General features: G+C 37.4%; 1 protein-coding gene across 5 annotated transcripts in view; it reads left to right on the top strand.

Moving 5' to 3' along the window:
* The window catches only part of FER (FER tyrosine kinase), a 475,518-nt gene that overhangs the window by 253,445 nt on the left and 198,871 nt on the right, over nucleotides 1-23,202 (top strand). Inside the window, exon 13 of one of the 5 annotated variants that reach the window (XM_040239700.1) lies at nucleotides 21,731-21,826. The exons of the other annotated variants lie outside the window; for them this stretch is intronic. Coding sequence (XP_040095634.1) covers nucleotides 21,731-21,748 — 18 coding nt within the window. The 3' untranslated portion in view covers nucleotides 21,749-21,826. Of the gene's footprint in view, nucleotides 1-21,730; nucleotides 21,827-23,202 lie in introns of those variants that run through there. 5 annotated transcript variants of the gene reach the window in all.

The raw sequence follows: 23,202 nt of genomic DNA, 5'->3' as shown, positions 1-23,202 counted from the left end.
TTCCTGTTCAAAAACTTTCTTTAACAGGACAAATAGAACAGAGGGAAAATTTGAAGATTTTAAATTGTGAAGGAAAAAAATGTATTCATAGAGTGAATAGTCTGTGATAACACTCCAGTTCTATTATTTTATTAAATATTTTCAACAACTGTGAACTGAGTGTTAGTATTACCCCCATTATTAGGTGAGGAAACTCAGAAATTATAATTGATCTAAACCACATTTCTCATAAATTTCGGAGTGCTAACATGAAAATGATTCTGTCCTATTCATCATTTTTTACTACAACCCTAGCTAGCATAAATTATAACGTATAGTCTTTGCAACGTCAATAAAGAAGAAATTCTTTCCGTAGTTCAGTATTCTAACAGTAGTATGTGCCAGTGAATTTGACAGTTACAGTCCCATCTCGTATGAAGATTAATCTAACAAGAACTGTAATAGCGTGCTGTATTCAGGGAGATACAGATAATATCTGAATGTTTACCCTTCATTTTGCATAGGTTGGAAAGTCAAATTAAGCTTGGATTTTAGGTTTGTTCCATTTAATGAAATAATGTGACCTTGTCATCGAACATATAACACATAAACTGACTTTCAGCTTTTTATCTCAAAATTTACCAGCAGGTATTGTGAGGAAGAGCAACGTTGGACTCAAAAATTAATAGACCTTGGAGGCCACTAATGATTTCTTATGTGATTTCTCAAAGGAATTTCATGTATATGTCTACCTCAGACTTTCTTAAATATCATATTTTTAGTCTCAGCAAGGTTTTTTGGTAGATAAGAATATTCTTTTTATCTACCATATAAATAGATGGAAGGGTGATGAAATAGTCAGATGGAGGCTGAGAGGTTAAAAGTCATTAAAGTTTTTTTTTTTTATATTAATTTATTTTTCTTTTATTTATTTTTATTTTTATTTATTTATTTTTTATTTAACTTTACAATTCTGTATTGGTTTTGCCATACATTGACATGAATCCACCACGGGTGTACATGCATTCCCAATTAATGTAGATTAAAGGATAGGATTGGTATTTACAGCACAAACATTGCCTGGAGTGTATCATTTCATCATTTTAAACTATTTACAAAATCTGTGCACGTGGACCCTGGGAAAGGGAAGGTGTTAGTTGCTCAGTCATGTCTGACGCTTTGCGACCCTGTGGACTGTAGGACGCCAGACTCCTTTATCCATGGAATTGTCCAGGCAAGAATACTGGAGTGGGTAGGCGTTCCTTTCTCCAGGGGATCTTCCTGATCCAGAGATCGACCCCAGGGCTCCTGCATTGCAGACGGATTCTTTATTGTCTGAGCCACTAGAGAAGGCCAAGAAGCGTATAGAAATGCACACAGAAAATGTATAAAAGGATTTCTCGTATGAACATGGCTACATAACAACATTTTGTCCCTATTACCTGTGGAAACCATAGAACAAAAACAACAAAATAAAAAAGTATAAACTGCATTTTTCACGAAACTAGGAGCTATGTATTATCCACAGCCTTTAAAAAGTGCGTGTTTAGGCCGAAGCTGCGTAGCTCAAAGGCAAGAAAAGAGGTGATCGAAGACCAGGTTGCTCTAGATCTCATTAAGCTCTAGCAAAAATACGTGTTGAAAGGAAAGAACTCTAAATTTCTATATTTTTTGCTTGCATCAATGAATGCAAGACATGTGTGGAGAAAATAAAATTTTTCATATAGCTAAGTGATGCAGACAAAACTGTACCTGGAGGAAAATTCAGTACCTTAAAAACTTAACATTGATAAAACAAAAAGAATGAAATGAATGAGTTAAAGATTCAATTCAAAAAATTAAGAAGAAAAAACACCACAATTAAAAGGAAAGCAAAAGAAAGGAATTAAGAAAGGTAAAAGCATAAAGGAATAAGTTAAAACAAAATATAAAAAAAATATATATATATATAATAACTACTTTTTACAAGATCAGAAGAAAATTAAAATACTTGCTAATTTATTCAAGAAAACACATACCACACAGGGCTAATATCTAATATATAAAGAACCTCTAGAAATTAATTCTGCCCTGGTTGCTCAGACAGTAAAGAATCTGCCTGCAGTGTGGGAGACCTGGGTTTGATCCCTGGATTGGGAAGATCCCCTGGAAAAGGAAATGGCAACCCACTCCAGTATTCTTGTCTGGAAGATTCCATGGACAGAGAAGCCTGGCGGGCTGCAGTCTGTCAGATAAAGACAATCAAAAAGGAAAATTAGCAATGGGCATGAATGGATAGTTCAAAAAATGAAAATACAAATGGCTTTTAAAATATGACAGATGATTATATTACTCAAAATAAAGGAGTATTAAAACTAGGATGAGATATCATGTTTTTACCTAGCAGATTGGCATAAACTCAGTTTGATAATTTACTTTCTTTGCACAGATGTACAGATAAAAACCCTTAGATAATTTGGTGATGGGGGTATAAATTAGGCTTCCCTGATGGCTCAGCTGGTAAAGAATCCACTTGCAATGTGGGAGACCTGGGTTTGATCCCTGGGTTGGGAAGATCCCTGGAGAAGGGAAAGGCTACCCGCTCCAGTATTCTCACCTGGACAATTCTATGGACAGAGGAGCCTGGTGAGCTACAGTCCATGGGGTCCCAAAGAGTTGGACATGACTAAGTGCACACCACCCTTATGGCACAAAGTGAAGAGGAACTAAAAAGCCTCTTGATGAAAGTGAAAGAGGAGATTGAAAAAGTTGGCTTACAGCTCAACATTCAGAAAATGAAGATCATGGTATCTTGTCCCATCACTTCATGGCAAATAGATGGGGAAACAGTGGAAGCAGGGTCAGACTTTATTTGTCTGGGCTCCAAAATCACTGCAGATGGTGACTGCAGCCAGGAAATTACAAGACACTTACTCCTTGGAAGGAAAGTTATGATCAACCTAGATGGCATATTCAAAAGCAGAGACATTACTTTGTCAACAAAGGTCCGTCTGGTCAAGGCTATGGTTTTTCCAGTGGTCATGTGTGGATGTGAGAGTTGGACTGTGAAGAAAGCTGAGCACCGAAGAATTGATGCTTTTGAACTGTGGTTTTGGAGAAGACTCTTGAGAGTCTCTTGGACTACAAGGAGATCCAACCAGTCCATTCTAAAGGAGATCAGTCTTGGGTGTTCTTTAGAAGGACTGATGCTAAAGCTGAAACTCCAGTACTTTGGCCACCTCATGGGAAGAGTTGACTCATTGGAAAAGACTCTGATGCTGGGAGGGATTGGGGGCAGGAGGAGAAGGGGACGACAGAGGATGATATGGCTGAATGGTATCACCGACTCAATGGACATGAGTTTGAGTAAACTCTGGGAGTTGGTGATGGACAGGGAGGCCTGGGGTGCTGTGATTCATGGGGTCGCAGAGTCAGACACGACTGAGCGCCTGAACTGAAGCACACACATTGTAGAAGGCAATGTGGCACAATCTATAAAAATTATAAAAGGGATCTAACTTTGACTTAGCAATACGACTTCTGCACCTTATCCTTTAGTTATATATGCGTATGTATGAAATGATATCAGTATAAGGTTATTCACTGCAGCATTTATAATATCAGGAAATTGGAAATAATTCAAATGTTCTTTAATAGGAGTCTGGTTAAGTCAATTATTTTACCCCATCCAGTGTAATACCATGAATGAGAAAGCGTCTGTATACTGGTTGGAGAGAGTTCCAAGATACAGAAGCAATGTTTCTTAAACTCTTTTTTTCCCATAATGCATAGAAGTTGCATATTATATTGAGTCCCAGGACATACCGAATTGGAAATGTTGGTATGGATATGTGTTCATAATTGATAGAGATTTTATGAAACGTTTTATATTTCTTAATGCATCCAAAAAGTCGACATCCAAAAAGTTGATTTTATGAGTCTCAATTTGAAAAAGATTTTATAAAGGATTTTTAAAGTAACAGTATGTGAATTTAGAAGAACATACGGCCTAGGAATGATTCACAGAGAAATGTGGACTTGAAGTGGGTCTCGAGGATAGGCCAACAGACAAGGGAAATTGTTTGGGGTTATGGTAAGGGACTGGAGGAGGGTGTTGCAGCCCATTCCAGGATTCCTGCCTGGAGCACCCCGTGGGCAGAGGAGCGTGGTGGGCCACGGTCCATGGGGTCGCACAGAGTCAGACACGACTGAAGCGACTGAGCACACACGCACACACTCATGGTAAGGGAAGTATCTGAAACATGGGAAATTCCTAGACTTGTTTTAAGGAAGGCAAGATCAGTTGCCTTGACGGAAGCAGATGGTTTAAAAAGATGAGTAATCTGAAAGTTCAGTTTTGAGAGCTTTGAATACCACAGTTAGGATTTCTCTGTGGAAATGCCATTCCATTGCAGGTTTATAAGCAAGGGTGGGATGTGAACTAAACACATCTAGAGTGTAGCTAGTGATACCTTACGAAAATACTGAAGCCTGACCAGCCTTTTGGAGAAGGAAATGGCAACCCACTCCTGTATTCTTGCCTGGAGAATTCTATGAACAGAGGAGCCTGGCGGGCTACAGTCCATCGGATCATGAACAGTCAGGCATGTCTGAGCAACTATCACTCATCCAGCCTTTTAAATTATTTATTGGCACATTTATAAAACAAATAAATCAATTTTACTTTACTATGCTTCACAAAGAACTTGTGTAGCCACATCCAAATTATATTTCAGTGAATAATGTCAAAATATATATAGAAAAAATATCAATACCAGGAAAAAATAATTAATAGTGGAAATTTAACAACAGTAAATAAAATACAAAATGCAGTTTTGTTTTGTTATGAAATATAAAAACCTCTTGTTAGAGTAGTCCGCTAAAATCAAGAACTAGGTGAAATTTCAAGATTAGACAGTTCATCCTCTGTTACTTTACAAATGAGGTAATAATCTCTAAGGCAAGCGGCTCATGCTCAAAGTCACAGAATAACTAAATGTTAAAGTCAGATTTCTAGGTTCCTTTCAGTAAAAATATACTTCTTATTAAATTCCATGTTGTTGGTCTCATCATTGTATATTTTATTTGAAAGAACATCTAGTTTAGCTTTTATCCAGCTCACAGAAAGGCTGGCATATGTAACCACAAATTTAAATTTTCAAAATTGTAATACATAAGCAAAACAAGTTATAGTCTCTGGAAGAACAAATATTTGAAACAGACATGATTAATGAAATTATTAACAGGATGGTCAATCGAGGAAGAAAATTACTTGTTCACCAAATTATTACATGAAAGGATGAAAGGAATTAACTTCATATTGATTGATCTATTTTTATTGTACACAGCATATCACCTAAGCCGTACAATAAAATTTTATCTTCATTTTACAAAATACCAACAATTAATTGTCTATATTTGTTTTAAATAGTTAAGATTTACATGTGTTATACTACTTGCTCAAATCAAACATCTAGTAAGTAATAGGTGATTTGAATGTGGTTTTGTCTGACTGGACATTTAATCTTAAATTGTTACAGTTGTTGATGGGCTTGAGATAAAATAACTTGAATTAAGAAAAGAGGATATATTATGTATTTTAATAAAATATATGGTTTTTAACTAACAAGCAAAGTGTAGTTTCTTAAAGACCTGTAATAATTTCCGTGTTGAGCTTGAAATTTAGCTATAAGTCATTGTAGAAAAAGTTAACTACTGTCATGGTTAGAGAGGAGGAAGGATATTAATTTATTTAAAGCAAAGTTTTACTACCAATAAGTTCTAAAGGAAATTTCTCCCTTGGGATTTTAGATATAGCAATGCCCTTAAAAACGTTTTTCCAAAAGTTTAAGGACAGATTTCATAGATTGTTGCTTTTAGTGTCCTTTTATAATAGCCAACGGCATAATATTAAGTTGTATTTTATACAATGTAATGAAACACATTCTGCCTTGAAATTTTTTGTCTTTTCAATTTTTGCTGAATAGAATAATAGAATTCTAGGATCCAGATTTATAGTTGAAACAGTAATAAAATTATCATTAAATACAGTAGAAATTTAAACAAGTACCAGAATACCAGAAGATCACACATATGATATTTACAAATCTCTCTCTGAATTATATACCTGAACAATTTAAATTTAGCCAAGTTGGTAGAAGATCCACAGACTGAGTGTAAAATATCTTAACATGGAATGAGGTATTGTTGAAGTGTTGTTTTCGTTCATACTTTGCCCTTAATGGGGGAAAAAAAAAAGCCCTGATTATGTTGCCAATAATTGATCATTCAAACTTTTGTAAATTATCTTTTCTGGATAATTTAATGGATATTATTATGCCTTTTACTGTCTTACTTTGCAAATCTTGAACTTAGACACTGAAAATATATTTAATTGTTCTGAAACCACAGAATACAGTGGATTTAAGTTAGTGAGATCTGGAAAGCAAGGTAAGTCTGTACCAAGAAGAAAAGGCATTCTGATGCAGTTTTATTTTAATTGGAGGACAGTTACTCTGCACTGTTGTGATGGTCTTTGCCATGGGTCAGCGTGAATCGGCCACAGGTGTACACTGTCTCCCTCTGCACCCCTCCCTGCTGGGTTGTCCCAGCGCACCAGCTTTGGGTGCCGTGCTTCTTGCATGGGACTCGCACTGGCTGTCTCTTTCACATATGGTAATAAACATGTTTCAGCGCTATTCTCTCAAATCATCCCACCCTCGCCTTCTCCCACTGAGTCCAAAAGTCTGTTCTTTACATCCGTGTCTTGATGCAGACTGTTCTTTTTTTTTTTTTTTTTACTTTACAATTCTGCATTGGTTTTGCCATATATTGACATGAATCTGTTGGGACTTTTCTGATGCAAAGCCGTAGAGACGTGGTCAGCAGGGTAGGTGGTCAGGAGTGAGGGAGGTGAGCTGGTAAGGAGACTGTGGCAGAGAAAACAGATGGGGCCTGCTCTGCCTCTGAGCCGGGTTAGTCTTTTAAGTCACATACTCCCTTTTCCCTATAACCACCCTCTGCCCTGTGCCCCTGGAGCCTGCAGCCCACAGAAACTTCTGAGGTAGGAAACCTCTGATGATGGTGTGTCATTTTCATTTTACTGTTAAGTCAGTTTTAGTTAATATATGTATTTACTATTCCATCCATAACTGCTCCCTTATAAGTAAAGGCTCAGCTGGTAAAGAATCCGCCTGCCATGCGGGAGACCTGGGTTCGATCCCTGGGTTGGGAAGATTCCCTGGAGAAGGGAAAGGCTCCCCACTCCAGTGCTCTGGCCTGGAGAATCCCATGGACTGGATGGGCCATGGGGTCGCAAAGAGTCGGACACGCCTGAGCGACTCTCCCTTCCCTTCACTGGTCCATGAACACGTCCTCCTGGTCCTCCAGGCTCGCCCCTCGCTGTGGAGTTGTCATGATGCTCACTTACCGTCTGCTGTTACTGCCCACGCGGTAATAAGCTCCGTGAGAGCAAGGAGGATGGTTTTACTCGTTCTTTATGTGTCTCACACCACCTGATGCATCATTCACTAAATATTTGTTGCTATTTTTGAGAAAATCTGGACACTTAATACATGCTTGATAAATGTTTGAAAAAATCTTATAACTTAAAGATATTAATATTCTCTTTTTATAGTAAATATTTAGCATGGTTTAGATTTATGAATGAGATTCCTTTGGAATTGACACACTTCATTTCAGTTCTCTTTGTATAATAGCTTTTTTGTTATATTTTTCATTTCCTTCTTATATTACTTTATATTAGAAGTTGCTTTTTTAGGTAGTTATTTTTCTCTTGTAAATTTCATAAATACTTTTAGGTACAGATAGGAAGTATTTTTAATGTTCTCTTATTTAGCTTATATGTATTTTATACTATTATGAACTATATACGATTGGTTCTATAAAATCCATTTTATAGACACCTTAATGAGATTTCTCTCTGATATTACCTTTAAAATAGTGAGGCAATCTTGTATAATATTTAATATTTCTTGCTTGCAAATTATTGTCCTGTATTAACCCATTTCAGAAGTGAAAATCAAATACAAGAATTGACATCGCTTATTTTCACTTTTTTAAAGAACCACTTATCATTCTTTACCCTATTAGCTAAATTAGTGCTCCTTCTGCTACGTTGTCCTTGAGGGGAACAATTTAATTGTGCCACAAAAGACTTGTCCCAGATCCTACTTTACAGTGACTAAATGTGCATGCCAAGAATTTTAATGACTTCAAAATAATAGGATTTAAATTAGAAAGACCAAGGACGTTAAAAAGATATCTTCAAGTGATTTTTTAAAATGGTTGTTCATATATAAGCCTTAGAGAAAATGAAACTTTAAGGTTTTCTTTCTGTTACTTATATTAACAACTGGCATACATTAAAAAAAACTATACCAAAAATTAAGGTCTTATAAGAGAAGACCCATGCTGGGAAATAATAATCTAGTGGACATCCTTGAATCTTGACTGATAACTATTTAATGAGAAATAGACTTAAGATCAACAAAGATCAGTTATAATTCATAAGTTATAACTTATAAGATCATATAATACATATAATATTACAAATATATACAAAATATAATACAAAGATCAGTTATAACTTATAAGTTATAACAAAGATCAGTTATAATATCTATCTCTCTTTGTAATAAAAGACCATCATGTTCAATTCATGGCCCTCACTGTTTTGTGGTTGTATTATTAGAAATATTTTGTAATGGTGAATTCAAGTGGTATGATTTCACTAATACTTTCTAGTAATGCTATGTTCTCTTTTAAATAATGAATGTGTGTCTTTTTTTGCCCCTAGAATAATTTCAGTTGGTGACTAAAAGAGTAATTTTTTAATGTCTGTAACACTGGACTGTGAGTCAGTAGAGTTTTAAAAGTCTTCTCTAGAAATAACTTCTAAAAAAAACCTCCTCCATTCCTCTTAAGATCTTGAAAGTAGGGTTTCTGGAAGGTCATCAGTGTTCATCTAAAGTAAATAGGTCAGACTTTTCTAGGAATTCACAGGTTTTAAGCATGTCTCTTTAATTACCATTCAGTAAATGTGTATTGTGTCTATATTAAAATAGAAATTATATTAGCTACTGGTTTATCCCCAAAGAAATTAGAGTCTGGTTGGGAAGACAGACAAGTAAGTAAGAATTATGATTGAGGTGCTACACCTTATTCTAGAGGAAATTTATGGTCTTTTTAAAGGACATAAGAAGGGCCTCTTACCTTGACAGTCCAGGGAACGCTTCCAAGAGTTGTGCAGGATGACAGGGTGTGCTGCGAGGACCCTGCAGATCATAGTGTTTGAAACAAAGCAGCTGATCTTGGGGTGAGAGATTCTGTGCAATAGCTGAAGATACAAGAATTCCAGTTTATACACCTGGAATGGAGAATATCCTTGCAGTCAGGGAGGAGGGAGAATAAATATGGTAGACAAAGTAATGCCTCCCCACGTGTGTCTGTGTCCTGGTCCTCAGCACCTGTGGATGTGTTTGTCACATAGCAGAAGGGACTTTGCAGATATGATGATGTCCAGCATCGTGAGATGAAGAAATTATTGTGTTTTATCCAGGTGGGCCCAATGTAATCACAGATTCTTCTAACGGAGAGAGGGAGCAGGAGACTCAGAGACAGACAGAGAAGGATGCCAGTCCTTCACGTGTCTGGAATCCCTGTCACTTTTCAGAATGGGACTTGCTGCTTCCCACCTTTCCATCTTTGTACCTGGCACACATTTTGAGTGTCATTTTCTTTTGAAGCCATTCTTCACCTCACCAGTTCAAATTAGGTTCTCCTTTCCTTGTGCTTCCATAGAATTCTGCACGAGCCATGATAATAGCACTTATTTTGTAGTATTTCAGTTATTTTAATTTTTACATACTTCAAGTAGTGGATCTGTGAAGTCACAGACCATACTGATTCCTTTTTGTCTTCCTTGAGCCTTGTTTAATGGTAGCTTATAAAAGACCCTAAATAAATATGAATTGAAAGAAAACTTTAAAGAACATAGGATAGCATGAACTCATAGATGCTGTTGTGTACAAGATGTCCAAAAATATCTAGGTATTAATAGGAATGTTATAATTAATAAACTGGGTGATAGTCTGGTCCTTGTCAGTGTCTGTATAGTACCTAGATGACTTAGACTATAACACTAGTAGCCACCTTCAAGAAAGAGGCAATGAAACTAGAAAAGGTCCAGATTGGGGAATTGTAGGGATTACTACAATGGTGAGAATGTTATACAACTACCAATAATTAAGGAAACAGCTATTAAGTGTTTCAGTGGTTTTTTATGTGTGTCATCCTCTCAGGACATATTTATCGATAATGGAGTAAATTTCTAGGCTGTTAAAAGAGTGTGCAAATTATTCCCAGCTACCACAGATCATGTGAATCAAAGTATTTTCTTAGATATTTTGGAGAAGCCCACATCACTGATTTAATTGATGGCAAGTTGTATTTTCTTATTAACCCCTTAAAAATTCTAGTTTGGAGTTAGAGGCAATAAAGCAGTGCTCTTCCCTTTAAGATTTTTCCTGATTATTTCCTGGAGCTGATTAGGCAAGAAAGGCTGTTCAGAGGCTGATTCGGGTTGACACCTGCTCCATCAAATGTATGTTCACTGATTCTTTTTCTTAAAATAGTTGAGACAGCACACTTGACCTCTTTGAGACCCAATTTATGTTTCTGTACCTCCTGTGCAGTGCAGCTGTAAAGACACAGTGGTGAAAGACTTTGTAATTTCTCAAGTACTTTAAAAAGTCACATGTTATCATATGGTATGCAATGAAATTATGGCTAACTAGGTTGGAAGGTTTAATATCCATAGACTTGGGAAAATGTACTATCCATTAAGCTTTGAGAGCTTTTAAAAAATCAAGTTATCTGGCTACTGGCAATCGTTTTCATTATATTGTATACTTCCTTAATATTCATTGGGTTCCTATTATAATGTAAGTTTGACCTAGATATATTAAACAGATATCCTTGCAATCTGGGGCAAAAGACAGGGAAGACTCTATATTATTGTGTGGGTAATAGATTGAAATAATGAGTTATACTGAATGCATTCTGAAAAGAGAAAAGTAACTGGGTATATTCCAATGGTGAGGTCTCTCATTTAATAACCTAAAAGACAATAGTGAAGAAACACATGGAAGTCAAAGTTATTAAAATGGAAAGGTGGAACAATAATTTGAAAATGAATTTATAAAGGCTGTGTTTAATTTATATGTGATATATTTCATATTTATGTATTAAGGCATATTTCACATATGTATTTAGTCAAATATTATATATTGTCAAATATTGAAGAGTTTAAGAAATGTTATATAATATTACATTGAGTGAAGAGGACATAATTTTTAAAAATTATTTTTAAAAGTAATCTATGTTGTAATATCCCTTTCTTATCTAAATATATCACTAACTGTGGTGTAAAAATCCTAATTCTCTTAATACTGTATATTATGTGATATTACTTCCCTCCATTACTTTTAAAAAATAATTCATACTACAGGCTAATTTTGCCATGTCAACTAAGAGGCCATGAAAACCATTATATCCTGTTTTGATAACGTCTCTGTCCCAATTCCTCTGTCTAATAGAAACTGTTCAAGCTAAAATACTTTTAATACTGTTTCTCTGATGCTGTTTCACCTGAAATATGTAAAAGTGTGAAACTTCATCTCAGATTCCTATGTCAAGAACTAATGCATTTGTTTTCAAATTGGTTGATTATTTAGGCATTTTGGCAAGAACATAGGATATACCTAGAAGTCACAGTGAAAAAACTGTGCCTGAGGGTTTGGACTAATAAGAAAATGTGAATTTCCAAACACCCAAGTTGAGCATACTTATTACTGTCACCAGATTCCCTTAGTCCTCAAGTGGTCGTTCAAGATCCACAGTGGGTCTTCCTGAATGATATGAAGAGGCAGAGAAACCAGTGAATGCTGGCCTCACGTTTTGTTGCACAAACATGCACCCTAATAAAGTCTCTTGCCATTTGTTCACACTTTAGTGAAAACTGGATATTTTATTCTATTGGGTAGGGTTTTAGAGAAGTTTTTCCAGAGGGATTTAGGTCATGATTTGAAGTAGATGGATAGAATAGCCTGTCATACTTCATCATATTGTCAAAGGTGCTAAAGAGTAGCTAAAGTAGTTTTTTTTTTGGTTCATGAAGCTTAATTTGTTTTAGTTTACTTTCATTGTTTAATAATTATGGTAAACATTAAAAAGAGCTGTAATATTTATTGGCTTATTTATGCATGCTGCTAAGTCGCTTCAGTCGTGTCTGACTGTGCGACCCCACAGATGGCAGCCCACCAGGCTCCACCATCCCTGGGATTCTCCAGGCAAGAACACTGGAGTGGGTTGCCGTTTCCTTCTCCAATGCATAAAAGTGAAAAGTGAAAGTGAAGTTGCTCAGTAAGTGTCCGACTCTTCGTGACCCCATGGACTACAGCCTACCAGGCTCCTCCGTCCATGGGATTTTCCAGGCAAGAGTACTGGAGTGGGGTGCCATTGCCTTCTCCATATTTATGCATAGCATACTTCATTTGGAGGCTCTTGCAAATATACGGTTAATAAAACAGCCTAACAATTAGCTGATGGTGACACTAGAGTGAAGAGAAAAAAGCGTAGTTGACATGCTCAGTCAGGAAAGAATTGCTGTATAGCGATGTTTGTGAGGCTCTGTGAGTCAGTACACAACAAAAGTAGGGAAGAAGGAAGCTACTCAGAAGAAAAAAAGCCCAAAGTTCTGAAATCCGAGAAAAAGCGCCGGGAAAGTCTTCCCTGAGGAAGGGTTGTTGTCTAGTCGCTCAGTCGTGTCCGACTCTTTGTGACCCCGTGGCCTGCCTCACGCTAGGCTCCTCTGTCCTTCACCATCTCCCAGAGTCTGCTCACACCATGTCCATTGTGTCAAATGCTGTCTGACCGTCAAACCCTCCGCCTCCCCCTTCCTCCTGCCCTCAGTCTCTCCCAGCATCGGGGTCTCTTCCAATGAGTTAGCTCTTCCTATTGACATATACTTTGTATTAATACTTAGGTATACTCTAACTCAGGTGTTGGTCTAAGTGCTTTCCTCATTTAAATATCAGAAAACCCCTCTGAGGCGGTATTATTATTTTCCCACTTCTGTAGATGAGGGAAGTGAAGCCCTGAGAAGTTAGGTAATTTTCTCAAGCATACTTAGGTGTTAAGTGGAAGTACTGTAGATCCTGGATTCTAATGCAAGCAGTTTGCCCTCTGAGCATTTGCTCTTAAACACTATGCTGTACTGCCTTTCCAAGTGCATGCAGAGGACAGTACCTGTAATGCCATCTTCGTAGTGAGTATACTGACTTTTGTGTGATTGTTCTCATTACAGCTGTCAGTGACACTATTACAGACCAGTGAAACTGAGTTACTTTAAGAAATGTCAGTACTTTCCACTCTTAGTTGTAGAGCCCCCTGAAGTTTACCCCCTAGACCTGTGGTTTTGAAAGTGCATTCTCTGGATCAGTAGCATCAACATTCCCTGGGAACTTGTTAGAAATGCAGATTTCCTGGTGTCATCCCAGACCTACAGACTCAAAAAGTCTGGAGTGGGGCCAGGCTCTGCTTTAACAAGTGCTTTAGGGCTTCCCAGGTTGCTCAGATGGTAAAAAATCTGCCTGCAGTGCAGAAGACTTGATTTGATCCCTGGGTCGGGAAGATCCCCTGGCAAAGGGCATGGCAACCCACTCCAGTATTCTTGCCTGGAGAATCCCATGGACAGAGGAGCCTGGTGAGCTACGATCCATGGGGTCGCAAATAGACATGACTGAGCAACCAACATTTTCACTTTCACTTTCGGTGATTCTGATGCTCCCCAGAGTATAAGCACCGTCAATTTAGATGAGTAAAAAAGAGCTATCTTGAACCTGTAAGTTCTCTTAATTACCTTATGTGTGTAACTTAGGGAGAATATGGGAGGAATTTGAAATAATGATATGTATATTCTGCCTTTGGAAATAAGAAATCACATTAATCAAGTAATAGGCTGATAATTATTTGAGGTATAAGCAATGACCTCTTTAAACTTTAATCATCTTAAAATATCCTGGTGATCAAGAATCAGTGAAGCAGAAATGCCTATTTTATGACTTTTTGGAGAAGTTGATGTTCCAAAATTGATTTTCGCAGTCTCATCAGAATTCACAAGAAAGATATCTAAGATGATATTCTGCATGAACACTGTATTTTTTTGGTCTTCTTTTTATGAGCTGTATATTCACTATAATTCTGAAGTGATTCTAAGACAGAAAATGATAAAGTTCATCTACTTAAATTATAATTTTTAACCCTGTGTTTGGTTAATTATAATGTAGTGAATAAAGCTAAACTGTAACAATTATTTTTTCAGAGCAATGTTCTTTGACCTCTAGGCAAAATCAGATCCCCTGCTACACATTTTATATTTCCTCCTCAACATTTTCCATTTTTTGTAATTATACATTTAGTAGGGTGACCCTGTTTAAGCCTCATTCCCTTACCCATAAAATGGCAATATTCTTACCTTACCGGTTCTGTTATCTGAAATGAGATAACACGTGTGGAAAGCCTGTGGTTGTCCCGTAGCCATCTGTTCAATGCTTCTAATATAGTAGCACTACTGCCTTAAGCCGCAGGAGGGCATGTCCGCTGTGTCCTGTAGCTGTTTGATTATCAGGTATTCGATGAATGGGCTGGTGGACTGAGTGACTCAGACTTTATGAGAGGCCATGGCAGTGGGAGGCCACGTGCAGCACCAGTAACAGTTTCAGAGGTCTTTGAGCCTCGTGCTCAGCATTTCTGGTGAAGCAGTCACGGGTACAAAATTTTAAGACTGATAACATCTCTAACCAAGATTTACAGGTAGACGATGACATAGCACATTCTCCCTGTCTTACTGCTTTTCTGCTTCCTCAAAACCCCTGTTCTCTTACTTTATTTTCTGCTTGCTTAAAACATCTTGGTGCTTTCAGTCTAAACCAAGTTGAAATCTGATGATGTTTTGAAATTGAGTTGGTTTTTGGAAGAAATCTGGACAGCCAATTCATAGTATTCTTGATATTTTCATCATATTCTTATCAGATCTACTTTATTCATAAATATGAAATATATGCAAAGTAGTAAATTAACTTTTGGCCTCTCATGACAGTGAAATTTCTGACAGGGCAGTCATGGTTAGCAGTTTTATCGGCACATGGGGCAGATGAATGGTGTTTCTAAGCCATCAGAGCAGAGGAAACAATGGTGTTACTCATCAGGAGACTGTCTGTAAAATTTGATTTTAGGCACTTCATAATTTTATTTGTAGCATCGAGGTCACAGAGGAGCAAAAGAATCAGCAGAATTTAAGAGCAGTCAGAAGGTAAATGGTGCTTTAAAAAATTACAAGTCCTAGATCAGGTAGAGAATCTTAGCCAGGTCCTTCTTCCAAGAAAGGAGAGAACTGTGAGACAGTTCAAGAATCCTGCTCAAGGCTTGCTAGCCGGGTGCACACGCACACTGACGTGTGCTCCCCCTTTCTCTGCCGCATCCTCTCTTCCTCTCTCTGCTCTCTCGGTCCCTTGCATGCGATCAGCTTTGTCATTGAGCACCCTCCATGCAGCTGGTGCTGGCGTTGCGGTGGAGAGCACGAGAGACATGGGCCTGCTCTCTTGCAGTGTGTGCTCGCTGCTACACGAGTGTTCAGAAAGATCCTCTTAGCCACCTGATCCTGCTGGCACTTTTCTGTCTTCTCCAGTGTTTGCCTTCCTTTCTGAGTACTGTTGCAGAAGAGAAAAACTCCTAAAGGCTTCCTAGAACTCTGCACCTTTCTTATGTCTTAAACTTCTCTTTGTGGAGAATTAAAGTTAATGAAGGCAAAGATCTAGAGGCATGTGAGAAAAGGAATTGGGAATATACTCACCAGGTTTCCGGAAACTACTCAGTTAGTCGAGTTAAAAATAACTTGGTTCACTTGCTAAGTCGAGCCTGATTCCACATCCCCATGGCTGCAGCATGCCAGGCTTCCCTGTCCTTCACCTTTTCCTGGAGTTTGCTCAAACGTGTAGAAATAAAAAAATTGAATAAAATGTCCCACCCAAACCAGCTAATGATATACACAAGTGTATCTTTAGAGTCTAAAACTGAAAAATATTAAGTGTTCATTGACAGAGAAATGGATAAGGAAGATGTGGTGTATATATGTATAATGCAATATTAATCTTCCAGAATAAAAGAATGTTATAATGCCATTTGCAACAATGTGGATGGACTTAGAGATGGTCGTACTGAGTGAATCAGTCAGACAGAAAGACAGATATCATATGATACCCCTTGTATGTGAAAAAAATGGTATAAATGAACTTATTTACAAAATAGAAACAGAATCACAAATGTGGAAAGCAAACAGGATTACCAGGAACGATGGGATAAATTGGGAGGTTGGGACTGCCGTATGCACACTGCTACATATGAAACAGGTAAGTGAGGAGGACCTGCCGCGTGACACAGGGAACCCTGCTCAGTGCTCTGTGACGACCTGTGTGCGAGATGGGCCTTAGCGAGCAGGTGTATGGACAGCTGATCCACTTTGCTGTAGCTGAACTAATGCAACGTTGTGTATCAACTGTCCTTCAATAAAAATTAAAAAATCAAAATTTTTATTGAGGCATACTTGCTTAATACAATATTTACAGGTATTCAGTATGACTCAAGTTTTAAAATCTTATACTCCTTTTATAGTTATTATAAGATGTTGGCTGTATTCGCTGTTGTACAGTGTACCTTTGTAGCTTATTTTTCTAACAGTTTGTACCTCTTAATATCCCACCTGTGTCTTACGCCTCCTCCCTTGCTTCTCCTTACTGATAGATAACCAGGAGTTGGTTCTTAGTATCTGTGTGTGTCTTTCTTTTCTGTTAGGTTCAGTAGTTGGTTGTATCTTTTGGAGTCCGCGTAGGAGTGACATCTTACAGCGTTTGTTTTTCTCTGTTTGATTTATTTCACAGCATCATACCCTCCAAGTCCATCCATGTTGTTGCAAATGGTGAAATTTCTTTCATTTGTTTCTTTTGTGACTGAGTAGTATTGCCTTGTGTATGTACACTCATCTTCTGTATCCGTTTATATGCAAATGGACACTTAGGTTGCTTCCGTATCTTGAGAACTGTAAATCATGCTGCTGTGAACATCAGAGTGTGTGTGTCTTTTCGAATTACTGTTTTGCTTTCGTATATATGTACTCAGGAGTGGAATTGCTGGGTCATGTGGTCATTCTGCTCTTTGTTTGTTTGTCTGCACCAGATCTGAGTTGCAGCAAGGGGGATCTCTAGCTGAGGCGTGTGGGATATAGTTTGCTGACCAGCGCCTGAACCCAGGCCGCCTGCAGCAGCTGCACCCCCAGCAGGGTCCCTGCCTTTAGTTTTCAGTTTCTGGGAACCTGCATTTTGTTTTCCACAGAGGGTGCACCAGTTGCCCTTCCCATCAATCATGTTCCAGGGTTTCCTTTTCCCCACGTCCTTGCCAACATAGGTGTTTGTGTTCTTTTTGATAACAGAGATTATGACAGGTGTGAGGTGTTATCTCATCGTAGTTTTGATTTGTATTTCCCTGATGATTCGTAATGTTGAACACGTTTTCAGGTGCCTGTTGCCATGTGAATGTCCTCTTTGGAAAATTATCAACTCAATCTTCTGCCCAATTTTTTATTGTTTTTTTTTTTGATGTTGAATTATATGAGCTGTTTATATATTTTGGATATTAACCGCTTGTCAGTCATATCTTTTGCAAACATTTTCTATCATAGACAGTAGGTTGTCTTCATTTTGCTGATGGTGTTTGTTTGTATGCAAAAGCTTTCAAGTTTGAGTAAATCTTTTTTTTTTTAATTTTATTTTCTTTGCTCTAGGGTACAGTTCAAAAAATATTGCTGTGATTTATGTCAGAGAGTGTTCTACCTATGTTTTTGTCTAGGAGTTTTATGTTTTCCAGTCTTATTACATATAGGTGTTTAATCTGTTTTGAGTTAATTGTTGTACATGGTATTAGACAATGTTCTAATTTCATTCTTCTCCCTGTAGCTATCCAGTTTTCCCAGCACCCCTTATTGAAGACACTGAATTTTCCCTGTTGTATGTTATTCCCTCCTTTGTCATAGATGACTTGACTTAAAGTGTGTTGGTTAATTTCTGGGCTCTCCGTTCTGTTTTACTGATCTGTGTGTGTGTTTGTGCCAGTCCTGTGTTGTTGTGATGGCGCTGTATTGTTTTGTGACTGCAGGTTTGTAGTAGTCTGAAGCCAAGGAGCAGGAGCCTTCCAGCTCTGTTCTTTTTCTTCAGGATTGTTTTGGCCGTTGGGTTTTTTTGGTTTTCAAATACATTTTAAAATCGTTTGTTCTAGTTCTGTGAAAAATACCATTTACAGATTCCAGTGATAAGGATTGTATTTGAGTCTGTAAATTGCCTTTGGTCATTATAGCAATATTAATAGTTCCAGTCCAAGAACAGAGTATATCTTTCCATCAGTCCTTCAGTTTCTTTCATCAGTGTCTTCAATTCAGTTCAGTCTCTCAGTCGTGTCCGACTCTTTGCGACCCCATGAATCGCAGCACATCAGGCCTCCCTGTCCATCACCAACTCCCGAAGTTCACCCAAACTCAAGTCCATGGAGTCGGTGATGCCATCCAACCATCTCATCATCTGTCATCCCCTTCTCCTCCTGCCCCCAATTCCTCCCAGCATCAGAGTCTTTTCCAGTGAGTCAGTTCTTCACATGAGGTGGCCAAAGTATTGGAGTTTCAACTTTAGCATCATTCCTTAGAACACTCAGGGCTGATCTCCTTCAAAATGGACTGGTTGGATCTCCTTGCAGTCCAAGGGACTCTCAAGAGTCTTAAAAAGTATAAAATTTGAATGAAGGATTAACTAAGCATATTTGAAAATATAGAAAAAAATCTTGGAGATGAAATTGTTCTTAAATGAAGACATTATGCTGTACAGTGAATAAATGCCAGTCAGTTATTTTTCTACATTCTTCATAGTTAGATTTCATTGAGTATTATGCTCATGTCTTTTCTTACACAGATATAACCAGTTACTCTTTGTGTAAAAGTATATGGGAAAATATGGTAAAGAATGTGTCTAACATCAGTTGGAAAGGGGATTTTCTCTCAATCAATGGCAGTGTGATAGACTAGATTAGTAAAGCAACAAGTTAGACACTGCTTGTTACAATATTATATATTTAGAATTAGTTAGAATTACCTATAGGCCTTCCCAGGTAGTGCCAGTGGTAAAGAACCTGCCTGCCAATGCAGGAGATGCAAGGGACAGGGGTTCAGTTCCTGCCTTGGGAAGATCATCTGGAGAAGGAAAGGGCAAACCCACTCCAGTACCCCAGCCTGGGAAGTCCCATGGACAGAGGAGCCTGGTGGGCTGCTGTCCATGGGGTCGCACAGAGTCAGACGAGACTGAGCATGCACGTGCAGGCAGAATCACATAGGAAAATTAAATCATAATAAAAGAGAAAGTAGAATTTAATATTTATAACCTTCTAGAGATGGAGATGAAACTTCAAAGGTTAGAAAACATATAGAAAATTAATAAGGATAATGTGACCAATTTTGATTATCTAACAATATACTAATCTTAAATTTTAAAAGAAAACAAGTCTCCTATAAAAGAACAAATCACAAACTAAACTGCATGTGTGTATTTTTCTTTACTTGGTCAGATTAGGATTTTTACATTTTTTTTTCATTCTTGTATACAACTATTTCTTTCACTGTGATGATTAGTATAAGCCTTTAAAAAATGCTCAAGAAAAAATTATGTAAATATAATTATTATATTAGTAGTATTTCCATTATTGTATGTGGGATAAGCATGGGAATACAAAACTATTAATATGAAGGAGTTTAATATGATATAGGGAGACATTTGGGTTTCTCTGGTGGCGCTAGCAGTGCCTGCCAGTGAGAAAGACATAAGAGAAGCGGGCTCGATCCGTGGATTGGGAAGATCCCTGGGAGAAGGGAATGGCAACCCACACCAGTATTCCTGCCTGGAGAATCCCATGGACAGTGGAGCCTGGTGGGCTGCAGTTCCTGGGGTCGCACAGAGTCGGACACGACTGAAGCAACTTAGCAGGCACACAGCAGGTAGACATTTAATACATTTCTGTTCGTTTGAATAAGACCATTTGCACTCTGTTCACCAATGTTTGTTTCAGTTATTCGCAAACAGTCATATTGTTCTTATAGTCAGCCTAGGACAGGATATATATTGTAATAAGTTTGTATTCTTAAAGTGCCTTGTACTTGCTAAGGGCTTAATACATGTTTCTTTTAAGAATTCATTAGATAATTTGGGCCACACCACAGATACAATCCATTTAATTTTTTTCTACTGAAAATATACAAAGTAAGCTGCTTCTTAACAGTAATCTATGTCAATAAAAGCCAAAAAATATTTTTTTTAAAATTAGCTAAGTCATGAAATAAAATATTGATGAATCTGAAACACTAATACTTATAAGATTCTTTTTGTGGTTAGTCAAGTCAAGCAATATTAGAAGAAAAGCTTATGATTTTACTAGCCTACTTTAACGTGGTACTTCTCATTTATATTCCACTTGTGTCGATAAATATTGTAATCATAATGTAAAAAGCATGGTTGATAAATGATTGGTGAAGTTTCAAAATGCCAGAATTAAGTTCTGTAAAAAGTGCTATGAATGGCCTCTTGATTCATACATAGCAATATATTTCAACTGAGAAGATGATGGTGAGGCTTGTTAGGGCATCAGGGGACGCATGTATGTACGTGAGGCACCTGCGTCCTACCTGTCCACTTACAGTTAGAGAAACAAAAAGGGATGGAGATTTGAAAACATACTGCAGATGAAGAGAGAATGAAGGAAATGGAGGCGAGGATAACAGAAAGCAAGCCAGTACTTTATGAGTGTTTTGGGGGTTTGACATTTTGGGTGTTTGAAAGAGACGACGTGGGTACTAGTGTCAGCAGCCATGGGAAGTATGTCTTTATCAGGCCGGAAATAAGGGAGAAAATGATGAGAGTCATCACTCAGTGAGATGGAGAGCTGAGTCACTTTCTTTAGTGTCTGTGAAATAAAGCTTAAATAAAACCGGGCAGTACAGAAACCCTTTATCCAAGTATACTGCAGAACTGTTCATTTTAGACAGACATTCATGATTTGGCATACTGATAACTACTAAAATACTCTCAGTACGCTACACTTAACATTAAAATATGTAGCAAACTTATGTGGCATGAAGTAAAGCTTTTTGAAAATGTATTCACACATGCGTAGGTATATACATATATATTGAAGGAGTTGATTGGATTCTTACATAGTTTAATTGTTATAGTTACTAGCAAGGTAAATGGAAAAAGTATAGGCGTAATCTTCAATGATTATAAATAATGAGTTATGTTTCCTACAAAACAAAAAACTCAAATTGATGAAAAATTATTGATTTTGTTATCTATATGTGACTATAAAATTTAATGAAAATATTTAGATTTAATCTAAATAAAACACTTTTCAAATAGGTGGACCAACTTTGATATCTTATTTTTTAAGAGATATATATGGTTTTTAGGATTGTCATTTATACCACGTTTTTGCAAAATTTGTCGTCTCAAACGGATGAACAGTTGTTTTGTACCTTGAGATCTCCTCCTTTACTCACTTTTATTCAATATTTTTATTAAGTGCTGATTTCTCTCTCTCTCTTTTTTAGCACTTGGTGTTTTACTGAGGAAAAGCTCTCTTTAAGCAGTTTCAAGCCCTCAAGCTATATGGCTCAGCTCCATTAAATCATCTCAAAGTTTTCTCTTCCTTTGGCTCGTCTAGTTCTTTTTCCCCACGGTATATCTCAAATTCGAGATGCGGATGTACTTCTGATATTGAATAGTTGAATGATATATATTGTCCTGCCAGTTCATCCTTATCTGTCTTTGTATTGAAAGCTTAATGGCAAACTTGAGGCCAATTTTGAAGGTGAATGAAAGGATAGGAACTTTGAGCTTGTATTTAACATTTAATCATCATTCTGTGCCCTCTGCATGCTGGGGATGCTTGATGAATGTTGATCAATAGTGATAACAAATAAGATGAATAAGATGAATTGAGGTAAAGCCATACCCAGAAAGAGGCTTACAGGTCTGCAGCAGGTGCCAGAGCCCTTAAGAAGCAGAATCTAGTCTCTGTAAATAAAATGCAGCAGAGTTTGTGAAAGGTCCCCTGGCCATAAAGTCAGGGTTTCTCTCTCTTTCTCTCTCTCTCTTTTTTTTTTTTTTTTTGTACCTTTTCCTGTTAACACATTTCCTCTGTGAATTCCTGTGTGGGTCCACGTCAGGGCACACACACAGAATTAACCAGGAAATGTATCCTCGCTCTGAGTTTTTATGTTTTGCGTCTCTTCCCAGTCTGCCTGCCATTGGTACCTTTTCAGTCCTCAGATAATTGGTTTACATATTTGGTCCAGAGTTTTTGTTGTAAGCAGTGGAAGGAATAGATGGTAGTGAGATTGCTTCATCTTACTTGTTATTGGAAGTCTCTACTCAGATTGCTCTTTAATTGATTTATATACATTTTATTTTTGAAAAAGATTCTAGAGAATTCTTTGTAGGTTCTTTTTTTATTAGTTTGGTAATATGAATTATTTCAAACATGAAAAACTACAGAGAATAAAATAGTATGTACCCATATCCAAACTCATTTAAAATTTTTTCTGACATTTTACCGTACGTAATTTTTAAGAAGAATTGAAACAACATGGATAAACGTGAAGCCCTCCTTGATTCTGCTACTTTTTAGTCTCCTTGCTCCCTCCTTAATCTGTCTTCCTTATGTTTTTATCTATAATTACTCTCTGCTTTTTGTACTCGCCAAGCACAGTGGTTTTTTGTTTTGTATTTGTTGTATGTTTTTCAGTATTTATAAAGCTGTATCATTCTTCAACTTGTTTTCTATACTAAGCATTTTAAAAAGTTATATTTGCCCATATTAATACTGTTATTGTTTAATCACGAAGCCATGTCCAGCTCTTTTGTGACCCCATGCACCTAGCGTGCCAGGCTCCTCTGTCCGTGAGATTTCGCAGGCAGGAACACTGAAGTGGGTTGCCATTTCCTTCTCCAAGTGATCTTCCCGACCCAGGGATCTAACCCACGTTTCCTGCATTGGCAGGTGGGTTCTTTACCTCTAAAC

Source organism: Oryx dammah, unplaced genomic scaffold, assembly GCF_014754425.2.
Source record: "Oryx dammah isolate SB20612 unplaced genomic scaffold, SCBI_Odam_1.1 HiC_scaffold_5, whole genome shotgun sequence".
In the NCBI taxonomy this organism is placed as follows: domain Eukaryota; kingdom Metazoa; phylum Chordata; class Mammalia; order Artiodactyla; family Bovidae; genus Oryx; species Oryx dammah.
This window is presented reverse-complemented; position numbering and strand designations above follow the sequence as displayed.